General features: G+C 35.9%; 1 protein-coding gene across 2 annotated transcripts in view; it reads left to right on the plus strand.

The window, feature by feature from the left end:
• CEP85L (centrosomal protein 85L) overlaps positions 1-22,650 on the plus strand; it is a 133,897-nt gene that overhangs the window by 9,708 nt on the left and 101,539 nt on the right. For both annotated transcript variants that reach the window (XM_037045860.1, XM_037045861.1), the window contains exon 2: positions 7,856-8,017. In XM_037045860.1, coding sequence (XP_036901755.1) covers positions 7,856-8,017 — 162 coding nt within the window. The remainder of the gene's footprint in view (positions 1-7,855; positions 8,018-22,650) is intronic.

Genomic DNA, 22,650 nt, shown 5'->3' on the forward strand with positions numbered 1-22,650 from the left:
GTGCGGTATCTTTTTGAGGTAGTGATTTTGTTATACATACTCTGAAGTGGGGATTGCTGGATCATATACACAGTAGTTCTATTCTTAGTTTTTTTGGAAAAAACAAAAACCAAACACAAGAAAAAACCCTCCTCACCCGAGGATATGTTTATGGGTTTCAGAAAGAGAGGAGGGAATAAGGGGAGAAAGAGAAACAGACACATTAATGTGAGAGAGAAACATTGATTGGTTGCTTCCCATACAAACCCTGACTGGGGTTGAACCCACAGTTTAGGCATGTGTCCTGACTGGGAATTGAACCATTTGGTGTATGGGGATGATGCTCCAGGGCTATTTTTAGTTTCTTGAGGAGCCTTCATGCTGTTTTCCACTGTGCCTATGTTAGTTTACAGTTCCATCAACAGCGTGCAAGGGTTTCCTTTTCTCTACATCCTTGCCAGTGTTTGTTATTACATTTTCATAATAGCCATTCTGACAAGTGTGAGGTGATGTGTTATTGTGGTTTTGATTTGCATTTCCCTGATGATTAGTGGTATTGAGCACCTTTCATGTACGTGATGACTATTTATATATTTTTGAAAAAAATACCTGTTCAGAACCTCTGCCCAAATTTTAATCAGTTTTTTTTTTTTGGTCTTTTGCTATTGTAAGTTGCTTACATATTTTTTTGGATATTAACCTCTTATCAGATGTGTAATTTACAGGTGTTTTCCCCCATTCCATAGGTTGCCTTTTCATTTTTTGATTGTTTTTTCTGTGTAGGAGCTTTTTAGTGTGAAACTTGTTTATCTTTGTTTTTGGTGTCAAATTAAAAAAATCATTGTCAAGACTGGTGGCAAGGAGCTTACGTGGTGTGTTTTCTTTTAGGACTTTCATGGTTGCAGGTCTGATGTTCAAGTTTTTACTCCATTTTGAGTTGATTTTTGTGTGTGGTGTAAGGCAGAGGTTCGGTTTCATTCTTTCGCATGTGCCTGTCCAGTTTTCCTAACACCTTGTGTTGGGGAGGCTATACTTTCCCCATTGTGTATTCTTGGCACCTTTGTAGTAAATTCATTGACCACTCACTATGTATGGGTTTATTTCTGGGCCCTTTGTTTTGTTCCATTGCACTGTGTCTATTTTTATGCCCGGTACTTTTTAAAAATATCTTACCAGATTCATTTAATTATCACAATAATGCTATAAAATAGGTATAGCATCTTTTCTCCTTTTATGTATGAAGAAACTGAGGCACAGATTGGTTAAGTGAGTTACTCAAGAACTCATTACTAATAAGTGGTGATACAGAACTCGAACCCAGGCATCCTGATTTCATAGTCCACAGTTTTTTTCCACTGAGCTATTCTGTTAACTCTATAATAAAAGAAAATAATTAAGACTATTGGAGTCAGTTGCTCCAGAGAGAAACAGTAATGAAATGGAATGGAGAACTAAGATAAAGAAAGTAGATATCCCTATATTAAGTTCCTTCCATCGTAGCTGGATATTCTCCAGTGTTGCACACGATTTCCTGGGTTTTTCTTTTTTTGGTAGTTACTATTAATATAAATATTTTAAAATGTGTTTTAATGTTCTGTTAAATTTTTTTATTGCCTTTTTTTATTTTGACGCTACTAGACATTGTTTTTTCCATATTTATTAAGAATTTTGGTCATAAACTCCTCAAACCACTTATAATTATTGGCATATTTTTAGCTGCTTTGGAAATATTTACTGATCTTTAAATAGATAACTTAAAAGCATACGAGCTCAAGGGATAGTTTAAAATCTCTTGGATTTAAAAATAAACAAACAACAACAACCAGGAAAAACCCTTGCCTTCTTCTAAATGGGAGAATATTTTTTAGATCTAATTATAAGTCTTACAAAATTTTAATTTTGTACCACGGACATTTATTGGGCACTCAGTGGTAATAATGACTGCATTTATTGAGACCCTGTCTAACTATGCAGCTCTGTGTTAGAGACTAAAAAAAGAAAAAAAAAGTTGTCTTTCAGTTTTCCCAGTTTGGTTTTGGAGAAGAAAGTCATGTACATATGGGTTAATTTAATTTAGTGAATGCTGTTAAAGAATTTTGAATGATATATTGGGAGAGCACATGGTAGTAGTCATTTAATGCCACCTGGAGGAATCAGAAAACATTTAGCGCAAGTTAATTCTGTACGGGAACTCTTAAAGACGGTAGGTAGAGAAGGGAAATAGCTTGGTATCACGAAAGAACCTAATCTATTCAGAGGTAGTGATTAGGTTTGTGTGGCTGGAGAGATTGTAGGGGACCTGGAATGGGGGAGGTAAAAGTTACAAAGTATTAGAAAATGAAGCTGTTAATTGGTGAAGAACTTTGCCAAACTTGATGAGTTTGAGTTTTACTTACAGTGCGGTAAGGAACCCACGGACCTATGTAACTATGTAAGCAGGAGAATGACAAATATATTTGATTTTAAGAAGAAAATTCTATAGTAGGGTAGAGGCTGGCTCTCGTAGAGTTAGTCCAGCAGGAGATCTTTGCGGCAACCTAGCCAAAAGGTACGATCTGTGACTGGGGGTGGAGGGAGCGGATCTCACTCAATCAGTGCCTCTGAAATGGACTGAAAAGTTACAGGAACTGATTTAGATGTATGAGTCAGTTAAGAGGTTTGTTGTTTTGTATTCTCTGGATTCCTTCTTTTACAGTTGTAGGTAAATTTCTGTTGATGGTAGAATCAGGCAATTGGAGGCCTGGGTTCTGAACTCCGTGTAGAAGTACTGTGTACTTGCTAATATTTCCCAGATGTTGAAATGTGAGATGCGGGCACCCTATGTCATACATGGGTTAGTGTGCTTTGGGTGTTCTGTTCTCTTCTCTTCTATTTAAAAAGGTTGGTCTCAATCTGTTGAATGGGAAAGAACCTGCATTTTGAGAAACACTGTACTTTGTACTCATGATTTCTAGTATATATATTCAGCTTTTAATGAAAAAGTGTAAATCTCCTTTGTCAGTGGTCTTATTTTTATTTTCTTTTGGTTTAGAGTTGTCATTAAAAATGAGATTAGTTGCTATTCTAAGTGTAGTTACAGGCACATTTAAAAAGCTTCGGAAAGAAAATAAAATACAATAGATTACTTCTTTTCTGATGTAGTCTTCCAATATTTTCAGTGTGAATTTTTAAAATGAGTTATCCTGGGGCATTCAGTAGTCTGTGTAAAAGAATTAAAATTGATATTAAAAATGTAAAATACCGCCTTCCAAAGAGAAGTGTGAATGTATGCTGTCTTGGGATCCTCGCTATTCTTACAGAAATGCTCTTTGTTCTAGAGATAACTGATTTTACACAATCATTCAGTTGCTTTAATATGATAGGACCTAGGTAAGACTTTAATTGTCAGAGATCAATGAACCTTATTTTTTTTTAAGTGCACAGCACAGATCACCCTGGCCAGTGTGGCTCAGTTGGTTGAAGCATTGTCCCCTGAACCGAATGTTGTGGGTTCGATTTCCGGTCAGAGCATACAGCCAGGTTGTGGGTTCAATCCCCGATCAGGGTGTGTATGAGAAGGCAACCAATTGATGTTTCTCTGTCACATCAGTGTTTCTTTTTCTGTCACTCCCTTGTTTTCTCTCTCCCTCTCTCCCCTCTTCTTTCTCTAAAAGCAGTGAAAAAATACCCGCTAGTGAGGATTAAAAAAAAAGTACATAGCACATATCTAGAAATTAAGTAGTTCTCATTTCAGTAGCATAGTCATAACTACTGTGTGAGAAAATTTTCCTTATTATATCACCTGGTGAGCATACTTCATGGCTAGTTCTTACTGCTTTGTGATTCTGGATTGACTTGAATAGAGACAAGACATATATTCTCAGAATGAACACACTCAATCTAAAATAAAGGTTGAAATGTTATGTTATCCATGGAAATATTAATTATCACCAGAATTCCAGGTACATAAAATATATTGGATCTTTTTTTATTTTTAAAGAAGCATATTTAAGCAATGGAACACAAATGGAGAACTCACGGTCATGGACAATAGCGGGGATTGACTGTGGGATTGAGGGGGATGGGATTGAGGTGAGCAGGGGGAAAAGCATGGGCCAACTATAACTGAACAACAATAAATTTTTAAAAAACCCATGAAATAAAAGGGGAAACTCCTTCAAAATATGAATAGAAAAAGAAAAAAATTAAATGCAAAATGTGCAAATAAATTTTATTTCTTAGCTCTTTTAAAAAAGCATATTTAAAGGTTAGGACAAATCTGAGTTCAAGCTGGAGGAGATCAAATTATACAGATAATTCTATCATTTTATTATGTTATTGTCATTTTGGGAAACCTGAATGAATTGTTTTGCCTCCTTTAAAGGAAAAGTTTAGCAAAAATAGGATCATTTGGCAAAAATAAGTTACCAGAAAAATAAAAGCATTAAAGGTATTGGAATTACCAGTAATCCTACCATTTAGAAAATACTGCTAGTAGTATTTTGTTATATTTCTTTCCAGTTGCTCTGTGTGTTTGTTGTTTGTTTGAATCTTTAGTGTATCCTGGCTGCAACACTAAGATCTGGAACACATGGTCCTTGAGTATTACTACAGTGTAAAAGAGGGACAGATACATGAACAGACAAGATAATTTCAGTTGATGCGTGGTATTAAGTTAGAAACAGTAAGAATAAAAGTTAAGAGAATTCCTAGACAATATGAAATGTGAGGTTACTTGTGAGTTTCCCATGAAGTTTTGTCTTGTTATTTAGATTGGCAGCATAAGCATTTTATACTTTTGTATCTTCTTCATTATTTTAATGTGCAAAATTCTATTCCCCTGTCCCTTTTAGATTTATTTGTAATTGGTTCTTACTGGAAATACTGCTTAAGGAACATTCTTTTGTCTATAACTCCACTCCTTCAAACATTGGATTCTTTTTGTTTTTTAGCTTTATTGAGATATAATTGACAAATAAAATTATAATATATTAAAGTGTAAATGTGATGATTTGATATAATTATATGTTGTGAAAGCATCCTCACCAGAATTAACACATTCATCACCTCATATATTTACCTTTTTTAAAAAATTTATTTATCTTTAGAGGGAAGGAGAGGAGAGAAACATCAATGTATGGTTGCCTCTCGTGAGTCCCCTGCTGGGAACTGGCCTGCAACCCAGGCATGTGCCCTGACTGGGAATCGAACTGTGATCATGTGGTTCGCGCCCACGCTCAATCCACTGATCTATACCAGCCAGGGCTATTTACCATTTTTTTAATGTGAGAACACTTAAGTTCTGCTCTCAGCAGATTTCAGGTATACAAAACAGTTTTATTAACTATAGTCATCATATACATCATATTAGATTCTCAGACTTATCATCTTGTAACTGAAAGTTTGTACCCCTTCTAGTCTCTTCCTGTTCTCCCTACCCCCAGACCCTGGCAACCACCATTTTACTCTTTGTGAATTTGACTTTCATTTTTTAATACCACATATGTAATACTATGTAGTATTTGTCTTTTTCTTGTCTGGCTTATTTCACTTTGTATAACACTTTCCAGGTCCATCCATGTTGTTGCAGTGGCAGAGTTTCCTTCTCTTATGGCTGATGGTACAGGGTGGAGCAAAAGTAGGTTTACTGTTGTTTGTATGGAAAAGGATAGAGTAATTACTATGTAATAATACAAGAATAAACTGTTCTGTGTAATGACAGTTGTAAACCTATTTTTGCCCTGCCCTGTATTTTTTTAGACTTATACTTCATATGTTTTTTTATCCATCCCCTGACATCATTGGACACCCAGGTTGTCTGTATACCTTGGCTAATTGTGAATAATGCTTCATTGAAGATGGGAATTCAGAGATCACTTTGAGATAGTGATTTTGTTACTCTTGGGTATATACCCAGAGATGAGTATCAGTTTATATGTCCACAAAAGTATGTGAACATTTCCTGTACTGGTTGACATCAATTTTTAAAATATTTTCTGATATTAAATATTATATATAATATAGAGTATTTAAAAATGTAAACACTTTATTCTTTTTTATTTCTCTCATTAGTAAGGTTGGATATTTTTTCTTACTTTTGGTTGCTATTTACTGTGCTCTCAGACTATTTATGCTATTTCCTGGGTAATCTTAAAAAAGCATTTCTCCAACTAATAGGTGTGCACTTGGGAGAGAAAGCAGTTGGCTGGTTGCCCTTGTCGCTTAGTGGTTCCGACAGGACTGTGAGTTCATTTAGATGGGGCAGTGCCCGGGGAACTGATTGAAGACAACATTTTCATGTAGATCAGTGATTGTCCGCTGGAGTGCTGCGGCACACTGGTGTGCTGCGAGAAGTGTTGAAGCATTCACCTCGCTGTTTTAGTCAGGGTCACTGACCTCTTTTCTCAGTCAAATAAAAGAAGGGTAATAGCTAACACAGCAGTACCTGCCTGGTGTGAATGAATCAAAATTACACCTATTTTTTGTCAGATAGGCAAAAAAATATGTTTTTTGTGTGTGTATGTGTGCTGCAGAATGTTAGTATTTAGTTTATATATGCCATGAGATGAAAAAAAGTTAAAAAGTCACTGGTGTACAGGTAATAGACCAGAATTAGAGCAGGCCTGGTGACAGGATATTTTTTGAAGATACCTCATGTCACATCGTAATGATGAGCGCCCAGTATGTTATTTGCCCTTTACTTATGAGCAACGGCAATTGCAAACATAAAATGCAAATGGGGGCATTAAAATTGCCATAATAAATCTATTTTAAGGTAGCTAGCTATACAGGTGCAGTGGCATTGATATTAGGTGAAAATAATCTGCTTTAAGGTCGCTCATCAGATCACCTGTAATGTGCTTATAAGTTTTTAAGAAAATTGTTAAAACAAAAGCCCAAAATTCTTATGTAGAACTTTTAAACTTCCACAAATAAGTCTACAGGCTCCAATTTGAGAATCACTCTGTGAGCCTGTAAGAAAGATGCATGCTTCTATAGTTTTATATCGAATTCAATAGATTTAAAATTGCTCTTTCAAATCACTATAAAAATTTCTAAATTCTTATTCTTTATTTCTGCACCGAACTTTCATGAACTAGTGATAAATAGTTCACAGACTGGCATTAGCCCATAGATATACTTTGATCGGAATTATAATAGAAAATAAAAGAAGGAAGTGAGCAAAAAAGTAAAAGGATGGATAAATGAGAAAAAAGGAAAATCAAAATTAAGCAAAATAGAGTGAGAATAAAATTCAAGAGGATATTGAATAGTACAAATTAGCAAAAATAATAATAATTTAATCTAACTCAAAAGAAAAATTTGAGCAAAGAGCCAGTAAGATGCTGTGGTGTTAAACATTTATCGAAAGATAACCAAAGAAATAAAGTCAATTAAAACAGTGCAATATAATTTTAAATTTTAAGTGATTAGGATATTGTGGAGAAAACAGATTTGTTTGACCCCCTCATGTGCATATTCTGCCTGTATCGCTGTGCAGTGTGGTTCAGCTAGACTTCACCTGAGCTGTGGTTCTCAGCTAATGCCTGAGTGTGGGGTCACAGATGCCTACCCATCAAAAACTCTAGAGTAGTGTTGACGTTTCCAGCTAGGTAGATAATAAATTTGACATTTTAAATAAGGGAGCAGTATGTATTTAAAAGTTCAAACATCTATATGCAGATACCAGAGTCCTTCAGCCAGAGGGAGCTGCTAAATCAGCATTGACTTGATATGTGTGTACGATATGTAAGTTCTATTTGTTGAATCTTAGATGCCATTGATCTATTTTAATATTTGGACAGAATATAACGTGTATTTTTATAAGATCAAGAAAAGTTATCTTCTCTGTCTACTCATAGAAATGGTGTTAATATTTGCACTTTTTTCTTCGTAGGCCCAGATTATTCTTCTTCAGCATGGTTACCTGGTAGCGAATCATTGTGGCAGGCCACAACTCTTCCGTCCAGCCATCGGAATAACCACATCCGGAGACACAGTATAGCTTCCGACAGTGGTGACACTGGCATCGGAACTTCTTGTTCTGACAGTGTGGAAGGTGAGCTAAGACTCCTAGTGTTTCGACATGACTGTTCAGAGGATGGTTGAGTTGAGAACATTTAAGGGATGTGTTTTATTGTTTCAAACCAAGAAATTTAAAAGTAGTGTTTGAATATTTAATGATGTTCAGTGTTGTTATATATCAAAATGAAATCACCCCTCTGATCATATTAGTTTTCCCTTCATTCACTTTTTAAATTATTTATTTGAAATAAGTTGTAGATTCATATGCAATTTTAAGAAATAATACAGAGCTTCTATGAACACCTCCTGCCCTATGGTTATATCTTATAAAACTACAGTACAGTATCACAACCAGGATATTGACATTGCTACTGTCAAAATACAAAACATTTCCATCACCAGAGAATACCTAATCTTGCTCATACTCACTTTCCCCTCCTCCTTAACTCTTGGAAACCACGAATCTCCATTTCTATAAGTTTGTCACTTCAAGAATGCTGGGTAAATGCAATCATACAGTATTTAGTGCTTTGGAAGTGGGGTTTTTCACTGGAGATTCATCCCAAATGTTGTGTGTATCAATAGTTCATTCCTTTTATTGCCGAGTAGTATGTATATAACAGTGGTGGTATTGAATAGACCATAGTTTGCTTAACCTTTTACCCATTGAATGATACCTGTATTATTTTTAGGTATTTGCTATTAGGGATAAAGCTGCTATAAGCATTCACGTGCAGAATTTCATGTGAACTGTTTTTTCTTCTCTCTGGTAAATGTCTGTGCAGTTGGTGGGCATATGGCCCCTGCATGCTTAGTTTTGAAGGAAACCATCACACTATTTTCCAGAGTGACTTTTCCATTTACATCAGTAACGGCTTAGTATGAGTAATCCAGTTTTCTCTTCATCCTTGCTAGCATTTCATGGCTTTCAAATTTTAGTTTATTTGAAAGGAATGAAGTAATATCTTACTGTGGTTTTAATTTGCAGTTCTTGAAAGATTAATACTGTTGAACATTTTTTCACGTGCTTATTTGCCATTCGTTAATTTTTTTGGTGAAGTGTCTCCTCCTGTCTTGTTCATGTTCTAATTGGATTATTTCCTAATTTTACTGTTGCGTTTGAGAGTTCCTTATATACTTTAGATACTAATCCTTTGCTGGCCATGTGGTTTGCAAATATTTTCTTCTATTCTGTAGCTTATCTTTTCATCCTCTAATAGTGGGTGAAGTCAAGTGTTGTATTGGTTTTTCGTATGGATTGTGCATTGGGGTCAAGCCTAAGAACTCTTTGCCTATTAACCAGGTCTTGAAGATTTCTTTCTTTTTTTTTCCTGAAGTTTTATTATTTTGTATTTCTAATTTAAGTCCGTAATTCATTATGAGTTAATTTTTTAAAAAATAAAAAGTGTGTGTTTAGGTGTCCCTAAGACCACTTTTAGGTTCAGTGATTTGCTAGAAAGAATCATAGTACTCAGAAAAGCTCTTATGCTGATGGGTATGGTTTTGTTACAACAAAGGGAGACAGATTTCAATCATGAAAAATAGAAGCAAAGGGCAGAGTCCAGGAGACACCAGGCCTAAACATTCATTTGGCCTCTCCCAGTAGAGTTGTGTGGACAGTGTTTATCTCCCAGCAGTGATGTGTGACAGCACACGTGGAGTATTGCTAACCAGGCAAGGTCACCTGAGCCTCGATGTGCATGGTTTTTACTGTGAGCTGGTTACGTTGGCATGGCTGACCACCTGTGTGGATGACTTTCATCTCTAGCTTTTGAGAGGTCAAGGTAATATCACGTGGCTCAAGTCTCCCTCCATAAACAAGTTATTAGTATAGACTATATAGAGTGACCCAAAGTAACAAAGACACTCATTAGACAGGATATTCCAAGGGTTTAGAGGTCACCTGTGTGGAACTGAACAAGGCCCACGTTTTTCTTGAAATGTGCAGCGTGTCGGAAGCCCAGACCTGCTGTCCTTTATGCGCGGTGTGGACTTAGATCGAGGTTCGTTTTCTTTGCCCAGTAAAGCTTAAAATCGGGTAGAATAGTTATTCCCACTTAATTTTTTTTCAAACTCGTTTTAGCTATTCTAGTTCCTTTGTTTTCTACATGTGTTTTACAATGATTTTATCTATATCTATCTACAAAATATCTTGCTGGGATTTTAATAGGAATTTTGTTGATTATATCTATGTTTGGGGAGAATTGACATCTTTGTTGAGTCTTTCATTCATTAACACTGTATGTTTCTCCATTTATTTAGATTTTAATTTAATTCATTAGTATTGTGTAGTTTTCAGCATATTTGTCCTGTACATGCTTCATTAGATTTATACTTAAGTATTTCATTTTGGGAGAGTTATCGTAGATGGCATTATAGCTCCGATTTTGGTATCAATGAGTTAATTGTTATGACATAGAAATACAATTGATTTTTATATGTTTGTCTTGTATTTTGTGACATTGCTGAACTCACTCTTTAAATCTAGGAGGTTTTTGGTAGATTGCTTGGGATTTTCTCTGCAGGCAGTTATGTCATCTGTAAATAAGGATGTTTTTCTTTCCGATCTGTATGCCTTTTATTTCATTTACTTACTGCAGTGGGTAAGACATCCAACACATTGCTGAATACGAGTAGTAGGAGTGGACATCCTTGCCTTTTTTCTGATCTTAGATAAAAAAAAAACCTCATTCTTTTACTGTTCAGTAGCCGTATAACAGCTATTAGCTGTAGGTATTTTGTAGATACCATTTATCAATTTGAGGAAGTTCCCCTCTAGTCAGGCCCACTTTGCTTAGAGTTTTTAAAATAATGAATGAATGTTGGATTTTGCAAATGCTTTTTCTGTATCAATTGATATATGATTTTTTTTTGGTTTGTTCACATGGTAGTCAATTTCATTGCTTGATTTTTCAACTTGAGTCAGCTTTCAACTCCACTTGATCATAGTGTATAATTCTTTCTACATATTGATGAATTTTATATGTTAATATTTTATAAAGGATTTTTGTTGTGTATCCATAAGGGATATTGGTCTTTAGTTTTCTTTTGGGGGTACTGTCTTGTCTTTTTGATATCAGTATAATACTAGCATTATAAAATGAATCGGGAAGTGTTCCCTCCTATTTTCTGGAAGAGGTTGTATAGAGTCGTGTTATTTCCTCTTCAGTGTTTGGTAGAATTCTTTAGTGAAACCGTCTGGTCCTAAAGATTTCTTTTTTCCTAGATTTTAAATAATCTGATTTGTAAATAGTTACAGGGCTATTCAGATGATCTCTTTGAAGTTGGATGAGTGTGGTAGTTTTGGGGGGGAAATGGGGGAAGTAGTCCACTTTAAGTTGTCGAATTTATGTGTGTAGAGTTCATAGCATTACTTCCTTCCCTTGATATCTGCAGCCTTTGAAGTGAAATCCCATTTCATTTCTGGTACTGGTATTTCATATCATCTTTCTTTTGCAATTTTTGGTCTTGGTAGCAGTTCGTCAGTTTTATTGATCTTTGCAAAGAATCAGCTCTTTGTTTTATTAATTTTCTCTTTTTTTCTGATTTTGATTTTAGCTATTTATTATATTCTTTCTACTTTAGGTTTATTTTGCTCTTTTTCTAATAAGTTTTAATGTAGGAAATTAGATTATTGATTTGCAACAAAAATTTTCCCTCCCTCTCTCTCTCTCTCTATATATATATATATAATTATATATATAAATAATTATTTATTTACTTTAGGGAGAGGGGAAGGGAGGGAGAGAAACATCAATGTGTGGTTGCCTCTCATGCATTCCCCACTGGGGACCTAGCCTGCAACCCAGGCATTTGCCCTGTCTGGGAATTGAACCAGTGACCCTTTGGTTCGCAGCCTGTGCTCAATCCACTGAGCTACACCAGCCAGGGCTATTCTTTTGATACATATGATTTAGTGCTATAAGTTTCTCAGCCTTGCTTTGTTGTGTCCCACAAATTTTGATAATTCGTTTTCATTTTTATTCATTTCATTGCATTTTTAAAAATTTAGCTAGAGACTTTCTCTTTGATCCTTCGATAGTAGTTCTTTGTTTAGTTTTGAAGTGTTTGGAGATTTTCCTGTTGTCTTTCAGTAATTTCGAGTTTGAGTTCATTGTGGTCAGAAACACACATTGATTTCAGACCTTTTAAATTTCTTGAGGTTTGATTTTAGTCTCAGCATATGTTCTATTTGCTATACATTCTGTGGGCACTTGAAAAGAATCTGTATGAGATCCTGTTTGTTGATGGTATTGTTGAGTTTTTCTATATATTTAAGAAATATATAGTTTATTCATTATACTATTACAGTTGTCCCAGTTTTTCATCCTTTGCCCCCCTCTGCCCAGTATCCCCATTCCCTCCAGCAATTTCCCCTTAGTTTATGTCCATGGGTCATGCATATAAACTCTGGTTTTCCATTTCCTATACTATTCTTAACATTCCTCTGTCTGTTTTGTACCTACTAATTGTGCTTCTTGATCTCCGCCCCTTTTCCCTCATTCTTCCCCATTCTCCTCCTTTTTTCTCCCAGCTGATAACTGCCCAAATGATTTCCATACCTGTGATTCTGTTTCTGTTCTGATTGTTTGCTTAGCTTGTTTTTTTAGGTTCAGTTTTTGATAGTTGTGAATTTGTTGCCATTTTAATGTTCATAGCTCTGATCTTCTTTTTCTTAAATAGATGCCTTTAATATTTCTTATAATAAGGGCTTGGTAATGATGAACTCCTTTAGCTTTATCTTATCTGGGAAGCACGTTGTCAACCCTTACATTCTAAATGATATTTTTGCTGGATAGAGTAATCTAGGTTGTAGGTCCTTGCTTTTCATCACCTGAATACTTCTTGCCAGTCCCTCCTTCTCTGCAAAGTTTCTCTGAGAAATCAGCTGACAGTCTTATGGAAACTCCTTTGTATGTAACTCTTTTTTCTTGCTGTTTTTAATATTCTCTCTATGTATCTTTAACCTTCAGCATTTTAATGCTGAAGGAAGGTTTTCTTTCATTATTATTTCAAATATGTGTTCAGTTTCTTACTCTTTCCCCTGTGATTCAGATGTTGGTGCATTTGGAGATGTCCCAGAGGCTCCTTACATTAGCCTCATTTTTTTGAAGTCTTATTTCTTCTTACTGTTCTGGTTATCATTTTTTTCTTGCTTATGTTCCAAATCATTGATTTGATTCTTGGCTTCATCCTTTCCACTGTTGGTTACCTCCAGATTTTTTAAAAAATTTCACTTAGTATTACCTTTATTTCTTCCTTTTTGTCGTGCCATACTCAATGAGTTCTTTGAACATGCTGATCACCAGTGTTTTGAACTTTGGATCTGAGGGTTGGTTATCTCTGTTTCATTTAGTTCTTTTTCTGGAGTTTTGTTCTGTTCTTTCATTTGGTCCATATTTCTTTGTTTCCTCAGTTTGGCAGCCTCCCCCTGTTTCTGTGTATTAGGTAGAGCTGCTTTGATTCCCTGTCTTAGTGACATGGCCTATTGTAGAAAAGGCACCTGTAAATTGTGTGGGACAGAGCCTTAGGCAATTGCTAGGGTGGGTAACCTGCTTCACCTCTTTGCAGCTCTGTGTGGGGAGAGGGCTCTTAGAGGGGACAGTGCCACTGCCTGGTTTCTGGAGGTTTGCCCGGTGCTCACCCTGTTTCCAGTCACTTCCCTTACTCCCTGTATACAGCTGGTGCCCTTCTAGTTGTTGTCCAATCCCCACTGGTTTTTATAGCCAGAAGTTATGGGGACTTATCTTCTTGAGGCACTGGAACCCTGGGCTGTGCAGGTTCTGGCCTGGGGCTGGAATAGCTTGGTCCCAAGATATCCCTCCCGATCCACTACATGTGAACGTGGGACCACCTGTCTCACCACCGCTGCCTCTCTAGGCCACACCGTATCTCTGCCCCTCTCTGCCCCTCCTACCCATCTGGATGAATGTGGCTTCTTTCAATCCTTGCTTGTTGAACTTCCAAACTGCGGAATTTTCTGACAGTTTTGGGTGTTACTTGTTTTGAAGTGTAGTTGTAATTCTTTCTGTGGTTGTGCAAGGAGGTGAAGCGTGTTTACCCGTGCCTCCATCTTGAACTCAGTTTTCCTATGTTCTTGGTAATTTTCTCTCTAGTTGTACAGTCAGTTGTTGAGAGAAGAGTTTATAAAGGTCCCAACTATACTTTGGGAGTTGTGTTATTTTTATTTTTATGAAGTTTTGATTCACCAATATAGCTCTTGTTTGATGCATATACATTTAGGATTGCTATGTATTGCTGGATTAGCTGTTATTTTATTATATAAAGTCCTTCTTCTGTCTCCGGTAATTTTCCTTGTACTGATGTCTACTATTTATACAGCCATACCTGCTTTCTTTGCTTATGTTTAAATGGTATATATTTTCTCCTTTTTTACTTTGAATTTGTCTGTCTGTATCATTATATTGAAGTTACTTATAACAGAATATACTTGAATCAGTTTTCACCCTGTTCTGCCAGTCTCTAATTTTTTATTGGTATATGTAGACCATTTACAGTTAATGTAATTATTAAGTTTTCTGTTTGCTTTCTTTTCTTGCTTTCCTGTTTGGGTAACTTGAACATTTTTTCAGTTTTATCTATAGGATTTTTAAGTGTATCTGTGCATAGTTTTTCCATTGGTTGTTCAAGGTGTTACATTATATAATACTTTACATTGTATATAATGTATATATGTAATATATGTAATTCATGTGTATATAACTTATTTTGACAGTTTGAGTGAAGACCTTACCTCCTTTTACGTCCCTTTACCCTCCATTTATAGCAAAATTGTTTCAACTATTTCTATACATATATTTTAACCATATCACACAGTGTTATAATTTTTATTCAACTGTCACACAATTTAAGAAACTCAATAGAAGACAGCCTATTATGTTTACTCATATTTTTACTTACTTTCTTCTTCCTTATCTTGTGATGTTTCGTTTCCTTTAAATATTTCCTTTTGTTTTAGAGAACTTCTTAGCCATTTTGGGGGGAGGGATGCATCTGCTTGTGATGAATTACCTTAGTTGTTTTTCAACTGAGAACGTCTTGACTCCCCTTCATTCCTGAATCATTGTGTATACAATTTTCGTTTGACATTTCTGTTCTTTCAGGACTTGAGAAGTGTTGTGCCACTTCGTTTTGGCTTCCATGGTTTCTGATGACAGATCTGCTGTCATTTTTCTCTGGTGCTTTAAAGATATTTTCTTCGTTTTTAGTTTTTCAGAAATTATATATCACATGTCTTTGGATGGATTTCTTCGGTTTAATCCTGTTTGGGATTTACAGACTTCTTTTGAGTCTGTAAGCTTATGACTCTTGCCAAATTTGGGAAGTTTTCAGCCATTATTTTCTTTGAGTACTTTCTTAGTCTCTCCCTCTATTTTCCAGGACTCTGATGGTACAAATCCATAATTCTTTTTTTATTGCCCTCATGTCTGTGACTGATACTCTGTTTGTTTTCTTCCTTTATTTTTTGTTTATTGTTCACACTGGGTAATTTTTATTGCTCCAGATCACTGCTATGTTTCCTTGGTTACTCTGTTCTATTGTTGAGCCCATCCACTGAGCCTTTTATTTCTATTATTGTATTTTTCAGTGCTAATATTTTTATTTTGTTTTACTTTATGTTTTTTTTTTCACTGTGATTTAAAATTGATTTTTGCTGATCAATTGTTTTCAGTATTTTTGTAATTGTCCATTGCAGTAGTTTTATGAAGATTCCTTTAAAATCTTGTCAGAGAATTGTAACTGTTCTGTTATTTTGGTATTGACATCTGTTGCTTTTTTTTGTTCACTGTAGAACTTACAGTACTAGTTCTTTCTATGACATCATTTTTTAGTTGAAAGTTGGAGAATTTTGTATTGTTAAGAAATTCTGGATTTAATTTATTTGCTACATAATAGCTTGTTTATCTACATATATATATTTTTACATGTTTTGTAAATATAAATCGTCATATTTATGTATAAGTGAACATAACATAAAATTTTTATAAGTGCGTATTTATATATTTTAACCTTTTTTTGTTAGCTCACTTTGTTAGCTAATGTTTTGGCATATGAAGGAGGGAGAGGCACTGTTTCCTCACTGTCAGGTGGAGCCAGAGTTCAGGTTCTCTGCTTGGCCTCCATTGGTACCCAAGGGGTTGAGAGGGAAGCACCTCCTTACTGTGGGTTGTTGGTGGCAGTTTAGGTTTTTCATGTGATTGCTCTCACCAGCACGTGTGGGCAGCCTTGTTGCTGGGTGATGGTGAATCCAGACTGTTAGGCCTCTTCTGACCCAGCCTGAGTGTGAGTGCATGGTGGGGGGTGGAACTTCATACTCCCCAACAGGGGTGAAAGTTCTGTCCCCATACTTGGTTTTCTTTTTCACTACCTCGGTGGGGCTACTGGGATGTTTTGATACAGGTTGGCAAAGTTGGAAATCTAGGCTCCCCACTTGGCTTTTGTTGGCATGGGTGGAGTTAGGCTGCAGTTTTTTCTGGATGGTTAGCTGGAGAAGGGTGGTTACTGTCTGAATTTTTTCTGTCTTGTTAGGCTTCCTCTTTTTTGGACTATTGGCTAGGGAGAACAGGCTTGCTGGGACTTTCTTGGGCTGTGCTTTTTGGTTTCTTTGTGTTGCTGATTTTTTCAGCATCAATTCTAGGAGATGTGAGGAAACTCAGGGAATTTACCACCGTCTTGTTTCTTGGGTCCTGAGGTTCCTAGCCAATTTGCTGCCTTCTTTCCAGCTTTCAAAGTCTTACCTTTTGTTTTACATGATAATGTCCAAGACTGTAAGTTGTTCTTAGTTGGAAATATAGGAAGGGTGTCTTTTGCATCTTCTCACTGTAATTCTTTAATGACCATTAACAAAAATCTTATTTAACTACTGCTATCTGTTGTAACTTTTTGCTAGCATCTATAATATATAGAATATTAATTGCAATGTGGCCTTGTATCTAATATCAGTTGACTGTTTAAAACTAATATCTAAAGGGAGAAAGGAAATATATACAAGGTGATGGAGGAGCAAATTAATAGGAATGTGAATTCCAAAAAATAATATAATAATTAAAAGACAAGTATTCTTTCATTAAATTAAAGATGAAAATAATTTAAATATATAGTGCTCATGTTTCTCTAATTTTCTTATTTTCCTTCCCTAAATTTAAGAGCTTATATTCAGTATTTATAGCTTTGTTTAATTTATGAATGAGTACTTTTAGAATTATTGGTTTTATTGTAAATTTGCTTAAGTATTATCATTCATATTTGGGCCCTTGGAATAAGATTGATATGGTATATTGATAGTTGTGTAGTAGAATTTTCTACTTGACTGATATGAAAGGGCATTTTAGAATTGTATTCTATGCGTATTACTATGAAAGTTAATTTCAAAGTCTTGTAAGAGAAAACACACTAAAGAAAGAAGTTGATTTCAGAAAAGAAATAAAAACCAAACCAAACAAATTTAATTTTGTGTCATGGATTAAGGACTGGTATGCGCTCAGTTTTGTTCAGTGAAACAACCCATATATATATAGTCTTTCAGTGAAGGTTCATGTGTTTAGCTAGTTTTTGTACCCGATATTTCTGAGGTTAGAGCCTCTTTGATGTTTCCCCAGGCAGATGAACTCTGTACTTCATTCTCTGTACATGTCTTACATGCTATGTATTCTTCTGTCCTGCTTCAGTAAGTAATATTTCCTTCATTTTCCAGCTTCTGGAATTTTATTCTGATCTCTGTTGCTGCTGGTCCTGTCATTCAGTGTCATGAGTTTGTACATTTACTACTTTTCTGACATTTTTATTGGGTCTTGGGAGGGAGAGATGATAATTTTGTGAACTCAGGCAATGATCTTGAACTAGAAATTCTGTTATATAAATGAAAACGAAGAGAAGAAAAAACTAAAAAAAGATTGTAAGACATGTTCTTAATGTCAACTACTATATATATTTTTTATGCCCCTCAATCTTAGAAAGGTAGTAAGTGCACGTTTAAAGAAGCATGAAGATGAACATAATTTTAAAAGTAAATTAGTATTTCAAGTATTACCAAATTTATGGTCCTTGAAAAATTTCAGCCTTTAAAAATTAAATTGAGCAGAAAGTGAAGTTACCCTTCCCTTCCCAGCCCTGGCTTTGTTGTCTGGGCTCACAGATGTCATCAGTGTTGCATCCTCTTCCGGGTCTGTGCTGTGCGTTTATTCTCACACACACAGGCTTCAAAACAAAGCCAGGTTATCACATGTATGCTTGTCATAACCCAGCTTTCCTCTCTTCTTTTCCTCTTTCTTTTTAAACTTTTCTGTATGGGTTTCTTGAAAAAATAATTTTTAATGTGAATTGATACATAGAACCTAACCCACATCACCTGAGGCTCCTAGAATTGGTCTATTCTCCAAGGAGACACAACCATCGAAATAAGCCTGGAACTGGTTTTAACCTCCTAGACATTTAAGAGTAGAGAAGGCTGTCACCGGGGCCTGTTGTTTGATGTACAGGAAGCAACACACGGAGTGAGTAAAAGTCCTGCTTTCAGTTTCCAGCGGATGAACAAATAACAAATTAGAATTGAACAAATGCCTAGAATTTCTTTTATATATGTAGCATCTCTCTAGCAAACATATCAACCTAAGTACTTTTAAAGACACGTGCTTGGTAGGAAATTTAATACATGATATAAAGTCAACATTTCAAAACAGTAGGGAAGGATTAGGCCGGAAGAAAGTGGTATTTGATCCTGACCCTAAACTATAGGAAAACTAAATTTGAAATAGAATAAAGAACTTGTGATTTTTTTAAAAAATCATGAGTATTAGGATCTATGAGATTAATTTTATATTCTTAGGTTTGGAATATTTTTCTTAAGCAAGTCACAGAACAGATTTGACTTAGTAAAAATTCAAAATTTTGAACATTGATAACACATACTAAATAAAAATAGGGACATACTGGGAATAAATATTTGTAATAAAACTAACAAGGAAATAATATTATTTAAGGAGCCCCTACAAATATGAACAATGTCCCAAAATAGTTATTCATCTATAAAATTTTAAATGCCTCATAATTTAAACATTGTATGAATAAAGGATACGAAGAAACAGTTCTTGGAAAAAATACAAATGACTAATAAACACTGAAAAGATGATCAAACTCAGTCATAGTGAAATGAAAATCTAGACAGTGAGAGGTTGCTTTTTACCGTTGAAATTGCCCCCTTTCCCCCCAAAATAGATGGTAATATTTAGGGGCTGAGCGAGGATGGGAAAAGTAGTACTGTAATAACTAGTACATATATTCAGCTTTTATAGAAGGCGACATGACAATGGTAACAGCTATGTAGCCGTTACAATGTTATAGGCACTTTGTACATCTTAGCTCATTTAATCCTCTCTATAGCCCTGTGGTGGAAAAAGTGAAACACCTAGGGGTTAAATTACTTATAAATAACATATATGAATTGTATATAGTCTTCATTCAGTACACACACAGGTGAACAAAGCTATCATGTGCAAGAATACCCACTATAACATTGTTTAGTGAAAAATTAGAAACAACTTTGCCCGTCTATCCATAGGGAAATGGTTAAATATTTTATCTTGTATCCAGTTAAATTAATGAGATAGCCATACATACTGACCTGGAAAGAAATTCAAGCAAATTCCCGCTTCAAGACAACAGATTGAATGAATACATTCCCCTAATTTTGTTTCTTTCTGAAATTCCACAAAAATTCAGCAAAAGTGAAATAATCCATGATGACAGGGAGAACAAGGGAAAACAACTAACGTTCTGGGAGCTACAAGTCAGAACAATAAGTAAGAAATTTTCTTAGCAGATCCCAGAGAGTTGAATCCTAAATCAGCAATAGGCACATTTGGGAATAAGCTGTCAATTTATATTAAAATTTACCAAAAAGGCTTTGAAACTGGTATTACCAGGCTTATTAGGTTTCTCCATTGTATAGTAACTATTTTTCCCTTTTATAAATAAAAAAATATTTTTTAATTTAGTGATTTTAGAGAGATTGAGGGGGATTTGTTCTACTTATTTGTGTATTCATTGGTTGCTTCTTGTATGTACCTTGATCTTGGATCGAACCTGCAATGTTGCAGTATTGGGATGATGCTCCAACCAACTGAGCTGCCCAGCCAAGGCTTCTTTTCCCCTTTCTGTTCTGTTCTTTGGGTGCGAGTCAGAGGGGGAGGGTTAAACTCCATCTCCTAGAAGAGGAAGTGTCTGAATTTTATATTTGGGATTATTCTTTAGGATATTTTTATCCCTTCTCTTCCATTTATTTACTCATTTATGTCAATATGGGCTTGTGTCAATGTGTCAATATGTCAATGGGTTGACATTCAATTCTTTTTATTTTGTTGCTCAAATTATTCCAGTTTTGGCCATTGGAAACTCAGGTTGTTTCTGTGACATTTTGTACCCTACTCCCTTCCTTTTGTTTTTGGAGCACTACTTTATTTTTGGATGCTGTAAGGTGTTTCATGCTCCTCTTGTATGTTACCTATCCTAGCCCTAGATCAGCTGTTTCCCCAAAGAGCCCTGGTTCCTTTTATTGGAGAATGGTATTTAAAAACCAGGGTCTAGGTGCTGGGAGTGCTTGTTGTTGGAGTGCCGTTGCTTCTAGGCCATCACAGAGGACAGAACTAGACTATGATAGTAAGTGTGTGCAGTAAACTGTGTATACGTAAATGTCTGTATTAAGCTTATCTGTATAAGCCAGAGTTCATACTGATGTCTCCGGCTCTAACCCAGTACAGCAGAGCTTGTTTTAGCCTTTTTTAACCTTGCTTATCTGTAAGTTTCCTCTCCAACAGTGAGATACCTCCCACTATCTACCGTTCATTTACTTACTTGTTCAGTATACGAGTAAAGCAGGTTTAGAATGTTAACCCATACACCCCTTGTATTAATTTCCTAGGGCTGCCGTGGCACTGGAGGGCTTAAAGCAACAGAAATATATTTTCTCACGGATTTGGAGACTACAAGTCCAAAATCAGGGTATGGACAGGGCCATCATGCTCCCTTCAGAGGCTCTAGGGACAAGTCTTCCTTGCCTCTTCAGGCTTCTGGTGGTACCGGCAATCCTTGGCACTCCTTGGTTAGTGGTGGCGTAGTTATCATCTCTGCCTCCTTTACATGGCCCACTTCCCCGTGTCTCCTCTGTGTCTTCACATCCCCCTCCGCTAAAATGCACTGGTCCCTGGAGTTAGGGCCCACCCTATTCCAATATGATCTCGTCTTCACTCGATTACTTCTGCAAAGACCCTATTTCCAAGTAAGATCACATTTATAGGTACCAGCATCAGTGTTTCAGTGCGTTTGTGTAGGGCATGATTTAATGCACAGTACTCTTTATTACAGACCATGAAGTTAAACAGAAAGGCATACAATTATTGCTGGAGGCTAATTTGGACTGAGTTGAAAATAAAGCAGGAGAACTGCTTTGAAATTAAACAAAATGTGTTCAAGTTATTTGTCCTCATCAGTTAACTTTTTAATTAAAAACATTTTTTTATCCTCACATGAGGACATTTTCATTTGCTTTTTTAGAGAGAGAGAGAGAGAGAAAGAGAGGGAGAGAGAAACATCCATGTGAGAGAAGCATTGATTGGTTGCCTGTGTACGCACCCAGACTGGGAGAAGTGCTGGACTGGACCAGGGGTGGCACTAACATGTGCCCAGACTAGGATCAACCCACAGCCTAGGTGTGTGCCCTGACTGGAATGGTCAGAACCCGCAATGGAACCCGCAATCCTTCGGTTACGGGAGGATGCTTCAACCGCTGAGCCACACCGGCCAGGGCACTCATCAAGTAACTTTAAAAATAAACTTTAAAAAAAGAGAATGATGTGGGAAAGATAACACATGTGAGGATTTGAAAGTTGCAGAGTGGATGCTCTGGGATTTTCTTAATGTTACTGTAAAGCTTGGTTGCTTCAAGCAAATCATACTTTTCAGAAACTTGGTTCCTGTCTTATGACCCCTTACAATTTATTTGCGGTCAAGAGATAAATACTTTGGTATTTTAACCTTTATCTTAGAACTCAATACTAATAATCTTAATTAATATGTTTATTTATTTAAATCCTCACCTGAAGATGTGTTTATTGACTTTATAGAGAGGAAGGGGAAGACAGAGATCGAGACATTGATACTGATGTGAGAGAGAAACATTAATGGGTTCCCCCCCATGTGCCCTGACTGGGGATTGAACCTGCATCCCTTTAGTGTACAAGACTACATGCCAACAGATTGATCCACCTGGACCAGGCAATAATAATAATTTTTTTATGGTCACTTACTTCTACCTTCATAGAATATTATGCTATTAATTTGGGTCTAGCAGGGAATTTTCCTTCCGAGCCAGACTAGGCCACACTATGTCTGAGCTGGGATGCTGCTTCTTCATAATGACTGTTGGAAGGACTGAAAATGCCTCATTGGGAATATGACTATAATAGTATCTTTTTCATAATCTCTAGAAAGTCTTTGATCTTGCTGTGTGTAATTATATGATTACTCATCTTTTCTATTGCTGTTTAGAAAGCAGCCTTCTCTCTTTATTGTTTGAATTAATTTAAAACAAGTTTACTTGTTTTAACTGTAGAAAATCACTGCTTTTCTCTTGGAATAATTCATGAATTATTA

This window comes from Sturnira hondurensis, unplaced genomic scaffold (assembly GCF_014824575.4).
Source record: "Sturnira hondurensis isolate 20B ecotype Veracruz unplaced genomic scaffold, ASM1482457v3 Scaffold0004474, whole genome shotgun sequence".
Taxonomy (NCBI): domain Eukaryota; kingdom Metazoa; phylum Chordata; class Mammalia; order Chiroptera; family Phyllostomidae; genus Sturnira; species Sturnira hondurensis.